Genomic DNA, 12,070 nt, shown 5'->3' with positions numbered 1-12,070 from the left:
AAATGCAAAGGCTGTACTGTTTGTAAGTCTCTGTGAAAATGTTTTCTTCTCCATTACCGGTAGTACATACGTACGTTTGATCTGTGCAGTGGACTCAAGTTCCACTTTTTGGCAATATGATGCACTCATAAAAAACGTGCTTTTTCTTTCAAGGTCAATAATAACGAGAATAACTGTTGCCGCATTAAGAGATGTGGCATTACGGCCCAAAAACATCATATTGCCAATCTCAAGGGTGAATGCTCCTAACGGTCGCCTTCCTCAAATTCCTGATGCTGATGTGCTAAGTCCGTGTCTCGTGGGTTCTCCCACTCCTAACGTGCTCAAAATAAGGCAGAATGTCTGGTCTCGATGTTTGCCTCCAAATATCGTCTCCCCAACCCATAGTGTTCTTTCCCCCCTTTGTCCCCTCATGTTCAACACCTTATGTATCTGTGCCTTTCTTAACCTCTGTCTAATTCTCTTCAACCTGTCCTTCTCCTTTGACCCTATTCCGTCTGTCGGAAAGTCTGCAAACATCATTTTAAAATCACTAGAAGGATGGATAAACAGATCCTAACAACTAACAGATCCTCTCAACTATGGCCAAGTAATTAAGCTCATTTCCAATTATAAGCAAATTCATACAATCCATCATAGCTGTTGATGTCAAGCCTTCCCTGTTTTCAAAACTTAGCCTAATATCTGACCATCAGTTTGGAATCCATCCCGGTCACTAAACTCTAGATGTGCTGCTGCTTCTATATCAGCAATGCAGGTTGGAGGCCAGAAATCTCAAACAAGAGATCAGGACTGTCTCTCTGGCTATACCTCAGACATTCGACAGTCTGACATCCTGTTCTGCCTTCCAAGACTGCTTTTGGACCTGAATTTCTGACTTCGTACACTCGTGGATTCAACGTGTTGCTATCAGTGGAATCCTCTTCCAATAGAAATCCCAACTCATTTTGTCTCTCCTGTTCCATTGGAGGCTGGAGTGCCCCAATTGGCAGTGCCTTGGGCCCATTCTTGTTTCTAATGCACATAACATGCTCTGGAAAACTTTCTCTTCCATTTTGCAGATCAATTCACATTGTGCCATACGCCATCCGATCCCACTAACAGGCAAGATAGCAGCTGATTTCATTCCCTACTGATCTGGAGTTTATTACTAAACTCTATCAGTATGCCAAATTGAGATCCAAAATGATGTGAAACAGCATTAAAGAACAGCAATCGGAGAGCGCATCTACCAAGTAGAAGAGATACCTCAGGGAACCACTGAACAAGCAGGCCACAAAGAGGCCTGGGAGGCCTGGCAGGTCTTGGAGCACATCCATCACAAAGTGCAAAACGAGCTGCGGAAACAAGGTCCAGCAGGAACACTGAGTCCAATAAAAGTCCAATACAAAGGTGTGCCATGTGTCCATTGGGTTGTCTTGCATTTTCATGAGTCTCATCATGCATTTCCACCCAAACTTATGTTTGACCCCAATGCAGTATATTTTGCTGATAATACAACGTTATATATCTAGATGTCATATACCAACAATGATGTCCAAGCATCTACAACTTTCATTTAGAGAAATAACTCTATATCTGGTTCCAATAGTAAACGTTCTGCCTCAAAGCCTTCAAAAACTGATTATAAATTTAGACGAAGCATCGATTTACGATTTACATCATTAATATACATGACGTCATCGATCAGCATGACAGGCGCTCCTGTCCCGATTTCTAATAAGCCAATGGAAGCTAAACTTTCGTCCCACAGCCCACCTACAAAACCATGAACAGTACCTGGAGTAATCTCCTGGGAACTTAAAAAATATACCACACTCCACTTAGAAACACACACATCTATATTATAATAGGCGAAGGTGATTCTGTCCGTCTGTCCGGGGGTGTGGCTTAGTCCGTTTGCAGAGTAGCTCCACCCATAGCTCCACCCATTCTTGGAGAGGCTTCATGTAAACAAATATCCACCATTTTATTACCTCGAATGGCTTTGAGGCCTGTTTAGTTAGGCCCATGCTGTCTTTCTCTCTCACAGGTTTATTTCAATTCTAATTCGATATATCATTTCATTTTTCACAGTCGCTAACATAGTGTTAGACTCGGTTGAAAAAAAACGGGAAGAGAATCCCAAGAAAGTTTCCGTTTATAGAACGAAATGATTTCTCAAAGGCCTGTAAACTAAAGCCCATTCATTGAGAGTCACCCTCACGATTTTATCTCGAATTCACCATCTGATTTAATTTTTATCGATGGTTTTAGACTCGGTGTCAGAAATAATTGAGAACATTCACACACACACGGGAAATTGCCGAGATATATTTATAAAAATCGCGCCATGATACACGAAAATACACCGCCTAAAATAATATTCGGGGAAAATGTCGACATATATTAAAAATTCGCTTTTTCTTTTCCGTTACGATATATTACTTTTACCTTTTATGAGAGTCGGCATAAAAACGACATATATATCTTCCTTCTTTCTTATTTCATTCAACATTATTATCCAGAAGTAAAATATGTTTCAGGAAATTACCGAGAGATATTTCTTCGTTTTTTTTTATTAGTCATGTGCGCATACACTTTAAATAGGTTTATTTGAAATCTTTAATTTTCACAATGTAATTTACTTGCCATTTGTCATTTGATAATTACGAGACACTTCCTCTTGAGGATCGTGACAATTCATGCGTTGCGTGGAAACTTCCATTTCCAAAATGAATGCGACGGTCGATGAAGAACGCAGACTTGAACAGGATGTAGCAAGAAAACGAATGAGACGGGCAAACGAGTCCGTCGACGAACGTCAATGCAGACTTGAACAGGATGCAGCAAGAAAACGAATGAGATGGGCGAACGAGTCCGTCGACGAACGTCAATGCAGACTTGAACAGGATGTAGCAAGAACCGCACAGAGACCGCACAAGATGGGAGAACCGCACAGGATGCTGCTGCAACAACGATGAGGAGGGTTGGAGAGGAGCGAGGGGTTGGAGAGCGAGGTGCTAGGGGTTGGAGAGTGAGGAGCGAGGGGTTGGAGAGCGAGGAGCGAGGGGTTGGAGAGCGAGGAGCTAAGGGTTGGAGAGTGAGGAGCTAGGGGTTGGAGAGTGAGGGCCGATTGGAGCGGAGAGTGAGGGCCGATTGGAGCGGAGAGGAGTGTGAGGAGGTATTGGCGAGGAGTGTGAGGAGGTATTGGAGAGGAGTGTGAGGAGGTATTGGAGAGGAGTGTGAGGAGGTATTGGAGAGGAGTGTGAGGGGTTGGAGAGGAGTGTGAGGGGTTGGAGAGGAGTGTGAGGGGTTGGAGAGGAGTGTGAGGGCTTGGAGAGGAGTGTGAGGGCTTGGAGAGGAGTGTGAGGGATTGGAGAGGAGAGTGAGGAATTGGAGAGGAGTGTGAGGGATTTGAGAGGAGTGTGAGGGATTTGAGAGGAGTGTGAGGGATTTGAGAGGAGTGCAAGGGATTGGAGAGGAGTGCGAGGGATTGGAGAGGAGTGCGAGGGATTGGAGAGGTGTTTTTTTTTTTTTTTTTTTTTTTTTTTTGTATACAAGATCGAGGCACGTGAAAGAGCGAACATTAATCACACAGAAAGACAAACCGACACATAAAACATATAACATCGGGAGCGGTAGACAAGATGGGGAGAGAGGGGGAAGGACACAAACACAACATTTGAGAGCAGGGACCGAGAGACATGGAGCCATCGAGAGATCTGAGAGAGGGCGAGGGCTTTGGGGGGGGGGGGCATGGGAAGGGGGCGCTGGGAAAGGTATAAAACATATGGACACTGCCAGGACTTCCAGGAAAGAAGTTGGAATTTCAAACAAGGTGGATCTGGGGTGAATTAGCGGGGGTAGAAATGATCAAGGTTTTGGATGGGGGAAGATAAGAGATGGTGGTGAACAGCTGTTTTAAAGACCTGGAGGGAGGAGTGGGATTGAAGGGAGTGAGGGAGTTTGTTCCAGAGGCGGGAGAAAAGAGGAATGAAAGAGTGAAGGTGAGCAGAGATTTCGGCAGTTTAACCATCAGAGGGTTGCTGGCAGATCTTGTGCGACCTGTAGGAATATTTGGGGGACAGAGCACAGAGAGAGCTAGGGGTGCAAGGCCGGAGAGGAGTCGGTAGAAGACAGAAAGACCACCTACCTGCCTGCGGTGAGTGAGTGAAAGGCCCTCAGAGATAGCTTCATCGCGGGAGATTCCAATAATTCTGAAAGCTTTGGTTTCAACAGCGTGAAGCCGAGCTAGGTGTGAGGCAGGAGCACCGGCCCATAGGGGAGAACAGTATTCCATTGAGCTGCGGATGAAAGCCTTGTATGTGGTGAGGAGCTCAGGTGTGCCGAGGAAGGACTTCGCACGACGGAGGATGCCCAGTCGGCGACTGGCTTTGGAGGCCAGCTTGGAAATGTGGTTTTCCCAAGAAAGATCATGGCAGATAGTGAGACCCAAAAGCTTGAGCGACAGAACTTCTTGGAGAGGATTGTTGAGAAAGTAGATGGGAGGGTTGTCCAGTCGATCTTTTCGGAGAGACATAGTAAGAGTGTGAGATTTGTCAGGATTGAAAGACATGTTCCACTTGTTTGACCAGTCTGTGATTTTGTCCAAGTCTTCAGAGAGTGAGGAGGCTGCAGACTGCCGATCTGAGGGAAGAGGAATGGAGCAGCAGAGAGTGGAGTCATCAGCAAAGAGATAGAGAGGATTTTCAAGAGAGTCAGAGAGATCAATGATGACGACCAGAAAAAGCACGGGGCCCAGAACACTGCCTTGGGGAACTCCAGCCTGAACAGGAAGAGGAGATGAGAGAAACCCATTCAGGGCCACACATTGACGACGACTAGAGAGGAAGTCCGCCAGCCATGCGTGGAGATTTCCATGGATACCAAAGGAGGAGAGTTTGGTGAGCAGAGCGGGGTGCCAGACCGTGTCGAAGGCATGTGATATGTCGAGGGAGACAGCTCTAATTTCCTGTTTGGCATTGAGGATCTCCATCCATTGTTGAGACAGCAGAAGCAGCATGTCCAAAGTAGAGTGACCTGGTCTGAAACCAAATTGATGATCAGAGATCAAGCCATTGGAGAAGAGGAAAGATTTCATATCCGAAGCAATGATGGATGCCATGACTTTGCTGATTTTGGGAGTGTGAGGAGGTATTGGAGAGGAGTGTGAGGAGGTATTGGAGAGGAGTGTGAGGAGGTATTGGAGAGGAGTGTGAGGAGGAGTGGCATTGGAGAGGCGTGAGGGTGGAGAGGAGTGAGGGGTCACATATTATGTGAAATAAATAAATTGTGTTCATTACACCATTTTAACCATTTTGTAAAATTTAATGTGTAGCATCTAAATCAAGATGTCCAAATGTCACACACGTCCATACCCGTGGGATTCCCACGGGTGACCCCACTTGTCTCTATTATAATAGGCGTAGGTGATTCTGTCCGTCTGTCCGGGGGTGTGGCTTCGTCCATTTGCAGAGTAGCTCCACCCATAGCTCCACCCATTCTTGGAGAGGCTTCATGTAAACAAATATCCACCATTTTATTACCTCGAATGGCTTTGAGGCCTGTTTTGTTAGGCCCATGCTGTCTTTCTCTCACACAGGTTTATTTCAATTCTAATTCGATATATCATTTCATTTTTAACAGTCGCTAAGATAGTTTTAGACTCGGTTGAAAGAAAACGGGAAGAGAATCCCAAGAAAGTTTCCGTTTATAGAACGAAATGATTTCTCAAAGTCCTGTAAACTAAAGCCCATTCATTGAGGGTCACCCTCACGATTTTATCTCGAATTCACCATCTGATTTAATTTTTATGGATGGTTTTAGACTCGGTGTCAGAAATAATTGAGAACATTCAGGCACACACGGGAAATTGCCGAGATATATTTATAAAAATCGCGCCACGATGATACACGAAAATACACCGCCTAAAATAACATTCGGGGAAAATGTCGACATATATTAAAAATTCACTTTTTCTTTTCCGTTAAGATATATTACTTTTACCTTTTATGAGAGTCGGCACAAAAACGACATATATATCTTCCTCCTTTCTTATTTCATTCAACATTATTATCCGGAAGTAAAATATGTTTCAGGAAATTACCGAGAGATATTTCTTCGTTTTTTTTTTTTTAGTTATGTGCGCATACACTTTAAATAGGTTTATTTGAAATCTTTAATTTTCACAATGTAATTTACTTGCCATTTGTCATTTGATAATTACGAGACACTTCCTCTTGAGGATCGTGACAATTAATGCGTTGCGTGGAAGCTTCCATTTCCAAAATGAATGCGACGGTCGATGAAGAACGCAGACTTGAATAGGATGTAGCAAGAAAACGAATGAGACGGGCGAACGAGTCCGTCGACGAACGTCAATGCAGACCTGAACAGGATGTAGCAAGAACCGCACAGAGACCGCACGAGACGGGAGAACCGCACAGAATGCTGCTGCAACAACGATGAGGAGGGTTGGAGAGGAGCGAGGGGTTGCAGAGCGAGGTGCTCGGGGTTGGAGAGGAGTGTGAGGGATTGGAGAGGAGTGTGAATGATTGGAGAGGAGTGTGAATGATTGGAGAGGAGTGTGAGGGGTTGGAGAGGAGTGTGAGTAGTTGGAGAGGAGTGTGAGGGGTTGGGGAGGAGTGTGAATGATTGGAGAGGAGTGTGAATGATTGGAGAGGAGTGTGAGGGGTTGGAGAGGAGTGTGAGGGGTTGCAGAGGAGTGTGAGGGATTGGAGAGGAGTGTGAATGATTGGAGAGGAGTGTGAGGGGTTGGAGAGGAGTGTGAGGGGTTGCAGAGGAGTGTGAGGGGTTGGCGAGGAGTGAGGGATTGGAGAGGAGTGTGAGGAGGTATTGGAGAGGAGTGTGAGGAGGTATTGGAGAGGAGTGTGAGGAGGTATTGGAGAGGAGTGTGAGGAGGGATTGGAGAGGAGTGTGAGGAGGTATTGGAGAGGAGTGTGAGGAGGTATTGGAGAGGAGTGTGAGGAGGAGTGGCATTGGAGAGGCGTGAGGGTGGAGAGGAGTGAGGAGTCACATATTATGTGAAATAAATAAATTGTGTTCATTACACCATTTTAACCATTTTGTAAAATTTAATGTGCAGCATGTAAATCAAGATGTCCAAATGTCACACATGTCCATACCCGTGGGATTCCCACGGGCCCCACTATTCTTACTATAATTCACCAAATGTCCGCCTGTCCGTTCGAAGGTACCGCAAAAACAGCTCAACCGGTTGCAACGATATTTTGCGTGGGTATTCCTGGGACCCCTGGGAGTAAAATAGGTTATATTGTTTTTCCAATTTTTCCAAGTTTTCCAATTTTCAAATTTCCCAGTTTTTCCAAACACGATGGAATAATATTTATCGATATGAACAGTGATGTGGCTTTTGTTGAAAGTCTACAAATACTGTTTATTCTACGTACCAGGAGAGAGTCGATCGACTCCTGACGAACTCTTCCTATATAAACGTGCGGCTCCGAAGAAACACGGCAGCGTGTGCAGAGCGACTGAGAAACAGGTGTAGCGGCCGCTTCCGTGTTACAGATTCGGCGCGCACTCTTCACACATAAACGTGCGACTGAGAAAGACGTGTAGCGGCCGCTTCCGTTTTGCAGAATTCAATCTTTTTTCAAAATGGGCGCCATGTACTGTTTAGATTTTGATGATTTGCACGTGATATATTTCAATGGATGTTTATATGAATCGTTTAAAATAAAAAAGCCTTCAATTTCTGATATTTTGCCTTTTCATTTGGGCCTCCCAATTGAAGCCCCACCTATACGGGGGTACTGTTGCTTGTATACAGAAAACCCTCAAAATAATGTTGGTGTCTGTCCGCCCGTCCATCCGCCAAAAATGTGTTAGCGCTCATATCTCAAGGACTATAAATTGAAACTGGCTTAAACTTGGAATATACAGTCATGGCCAAAAATATTGGCACCCTTGCACTTTTTTCAAATAATGTACCATTTCTTCCAGAAAATTGTTGAAATAAAAAAAATCTTTTGGTATCCACATTTGTATTTCTTTGGTTTGCAGTGGAACAAAACAAAACAAGCTGAAAAAAATTACTAAATCTTGGCTTATTACATATAGTAATCCTAAAATGCCCCAGACAATATTATTGGCACCTTTTAGAAGTTGTTAGAAATAACTAGATTTCAAGCAGGTGATTCTCCTTTACTTTGGAATTGAACTCACCTATGGTGAGTTGCAGGTGCCTGCAATATAAAAATTACTCATTCAAACAGTTTGAATAGAGAAAAGGAGTCATTCTGCTGTTTTATGTCACTGTGTGTACCACAATGAGCATGGAGAAAAGAAAGAAAACCAGAGAATTGTCTGAGGAGGTCAGACACAAAATTGTAGCCAAGCATGGACAATCTCAAGGCTAAAAGTCCATCTCCAGAGACCTTGATGTTCCTGTGTCCACCGTACGCAATGTTATCAGGAAGTTTAAGACCGATGGCACTGTAGCCAGCCTCCCTGAAAGTGGTCGCAAGAGAAAACTTGATCGAAGATTGCAGCGAAGATTCTGAGGAGGAACCAAGTAATGCTCTAGAAATATTCATATAAAGGGGCGCACTACATCTGGCAAATGAAATACATTTACTTCTTCATGCAGGTGTATTCATCAAATTGGTGCCCCTTGATATGAACTTTTCTAGAGCATTACTTGGTTCCTCCTCAGAACACAAGGGTAGTCCAACATGCACACGAGATTTTTTTTGAATGCCTCTTATTTTCTACTGTTTGGCATTTTCTACAAGCTATGGAATATCCATTCTTTTCTATACTTTGCCACATGGCACATACCCTTATATAAAGGGGCCTTTTCCATGCCCCTGGCATTTTACCCAAGTATTTATGTAACTCCAGACGACCTTATAATTATGGTTCTGATAAATTCCCTGTGTCCAAAAGCTAATCTCCTGAACACAATGTGCTGTGCAAAACAACAACACAAAGGTTGTACATCGATTTTGTGCACAACATGCAGTGTCCACAAGTGTAATATATTTACACCAACGTCGTTAATCTTTCTCTAATTGTGTTTGGAAACCTCATTTTGCGTTGAAGAACCGAGATTTAATTCTCCCTAATGAAATCTGGACTGCAATTGCATATTACTGCCAGTAAAGATTTTCACTGGAGGACATTAGGTACAGAGGGGTTCATTGGTGAAGTTGGAACATGTACTCGGTCGACGTACTTCATCTACCTTAATGCAATGTGGGAAAATAAGAGCTGATGATGTAACTGAGATAGAGTTTTGCCAAAAATAAGTTGGGCTAGTGGGAGGAGAAGAAGGAAACAAGGATGGGAGGAATGTGGATAAAAAGGAGCAGAAGTAAGTTGGGTGTACATGAGAAGGGGAGGAGTTAAATAGTCCACCATTTTGCATACGTAATTTGTAGATGACCCTCAATCATTCCCCAAAGGAGCTGCATGTGCACTGCCTCCACCCCACTGCTTTAAGATACCGATAAAACTAAATTTTAAGATGGTGGCTGGCTGCTTCCTCTCATCATCAGCAATGTACCATACTCTTTGCAGAGCGTAGGTGCTGCTGAAGCGGTTCCTCGGCAGCAAAGGCTAGGGTTATTCTGGATGGTTTGCCATTGCCTTCCCAGCAGTCAGTCAGGGTAAGTATTTGTAATCTGCTCATGGTGCAGGCAATAGCATAATGTAATTGTAATGTAATTACCCTGCGTTCGCAAAGCGAAAAGCAGGGTTAGGCAATCAGGCGCGTGCGTATGGCGTAGGTGCGTGTGTGTCTGCATTTTATAATTAAAAAACAAAAAAAATCTTGGAAACTGTTGGTCTTGATTGACACTAAATTTTACCATAGGAGTGCCTCCGCCTGTATAATTGTTTTATTCGTAATTATGACATCATAGGTCATGTTGTATGGATGCCACCTTGGAAAAACATTACACCTCTATATCTCCGAAACCGCTCAATGGAAAAAATTTAAACATGGCGGCTCATTGGCAAGTACTCCCCATGGGGAACTAGAACGGCACTCAGTAGAGAGCATACCCCCACCTGGTGAACAGTTTATGTTTTGTATCCCACTGATAGGCCAGATCTGGATTCGGACCTGAACCAAAATATAATCGACTTGTTCTTGTCACCAAACCAACTCATCCACCAAGTTTATTGAATCCAAGTAGCTCGTCCATAACTTTTTAAAACATCATGTTATATATCGCTTTTCACCTTATCTCTCAAAGGTGAACAATCACTTAAAAATTAAATAATCCCTGTAGCCGAATCCATATTCAGATCTTCACCAAAATCGAAACGATTAGTCCTCTTCACACACGCAATCTGTCCACCAAGTTTCGTCCAAATCCGTCCACAACTGTTTGAGATATCCTGCTATGTATCGTTTTTGGCCATATCACTCAATAGTGAAGAATCACTTAAAAACTTCTACTAGCTGGATCCGGAACCGGATCTTCACCAAAATTGAATCGATTCTTCCTTGACACACACACACAACCTGTCCAACAAGTTTCGTCCAAATCCGTCCATAACTTTTTGAGATATCCTGCCATATGTTGGTTTTTGGCCCTATCTCCCAATGGTGAAGAATCTCTTAAAAATTAAGTAATTATCATATCCGAATCCATATTCAGATCTTTACCAAAATCGAATCTATTTGTCCTTGTCAGGCACCCAACCGGTCCACCAAGTTTTGTCCAAATCCGTCTTCAACTTTTTGAGATATTCTACTATATATCGTTTTCTGCCTTATCTCCCACTGGTGAAGAATCACTTAAAAATTATAGTAGCCGGATCCGAATCCGGATCTTCACCACAATCGAATCATTTCGTCCTTTGTCGCATACGCCACATCTCTGCTAAATATCGTCCGAATCCGTCCACAACTTTTTGAGATATTCTACTATATATCGTTTTCTGCCTTATCTCCCAATGGTGGAGAATCACTTAAAAATTCTAGTAGCCGGATCCGAATCCGGATCTTCACCACAATCTAATCATTTTGTCCTTGTCACATACGCTACATCTCTGCCATATTTTATCCGAATCCGTCCACAACCTTTTGAGATATTTTGTTCACAAACGGACAGACAAACGGACAGACAGGGGTGAAAACATAATCTCCATCCTCCTTTGGTGCCAGAGGTAATAAGATATGATAATGCTAATGTCATTGGTGCCCTCATTATGACGTCATTATTCGCCAAGTATAACGCTTCATCTGATCAGTATGAATTCTGTTTTCTTTGCAAATTTTGGTCTGATGGACACGAAATGTTCACCATAGGAGCGCCTCCACCTGCAGAATATTTTAATGATAATTATGAGACCGCATAGGTCACGTGGTACAGACGCCATCTTGGAAAAACGTTGCACCTCTACATCTCCAAAACCGCTCCATGGAATAAATCGAAACGTGGCTCAATGTAAAGACTCCGCATAGGCAATGAGTGTTGTTAACGATGACGTCATTGGTGCCTAAATTATGATGTCATAATCTGACAGGAACAACGCTTAGTCTGATCAGTTTGAAATTTATTGAGCATGATCTACGCAACAATAGTTATATAAAAGAATATAAATTTATGATGTCATCGCTCACGTGGTCTGGGTGGACGCTCACGCTCACGTGGTATTGGATGAAATAGAAAAACCTTAAAAAACAGAAGCGTTGGCTCACACCAAGTTGACTGTGCAGGGTAAGTATTCCATGAACACGATCTAGTTGTCAATGTAATTCATTAATCTTCATATCATCATGGAGAGTTGGATAAAAATTAAAGGGGGTTGGGAAGTCATAGTGCGTAGTAAGGTGAAGAAAGGCCAGAATGTGTAAGATGTAGAGAGAAAGGGAAGAAAACGCGGGGGGGGGGGGGGGGGGGGAGGGAGGGGCGTGGAGGAGTGGAAAAATGTAAATAATTTTGCGTACGGTGGTACGTCATATATAAATTGGCACTAATTGAGATTTCATCCCATAAACACAGCAGATCTTGCGTGGGACTACTAATACACTGTACGTGAAAGCAAACATGTCAGCACAAACCATTTATTAATCACTATGCAGTTTGCG

General features: G+C 43.3%; 1 protein-coding gene across 2 annotated transcripts in view; it reads right to left on the bottom strand.

The window, feature by feature from the left end:
* LOC137413632 (sodium-dependent multivitamin transporter-like) overlaps positions 1-12,070 on the bottom strand; it is a 148,615-nt gene that overhangs the window by 46,892 nt on the left and 89,653 nt on the right. For both annotated transcript variants that reach the window (XM_078773265.1, XM_078773266.1), the window contains one exon: positions 1,249-1,337. In XM_078773265.1, the coding sequence (XP_078629391.1) occupies positions 1,249-1,337 (89 nt within the window). The remainder of the gene's footprint in view (positions 1-1,248; positions 1,338-12,070) is intronic.

Source organism: Myxine glutinosa, chromosome 2, assembly GCF_964187855.1.
Source record: "Myxine glutinosa chromosome 2, kmMyxGlut1.1, whole genome shotgun sequence".
Classification (NCBI taxonomy): Eukaryota; Metazoa; Chordata; class Myxini; order Myxiniformes; family Myxinidae; genus Myxine; species Myxine glutinosa.
Note: the sequence above shows the minus strand (reverse complement) of the source record. Positions and strands in the feature narration are given on the sequence as shown.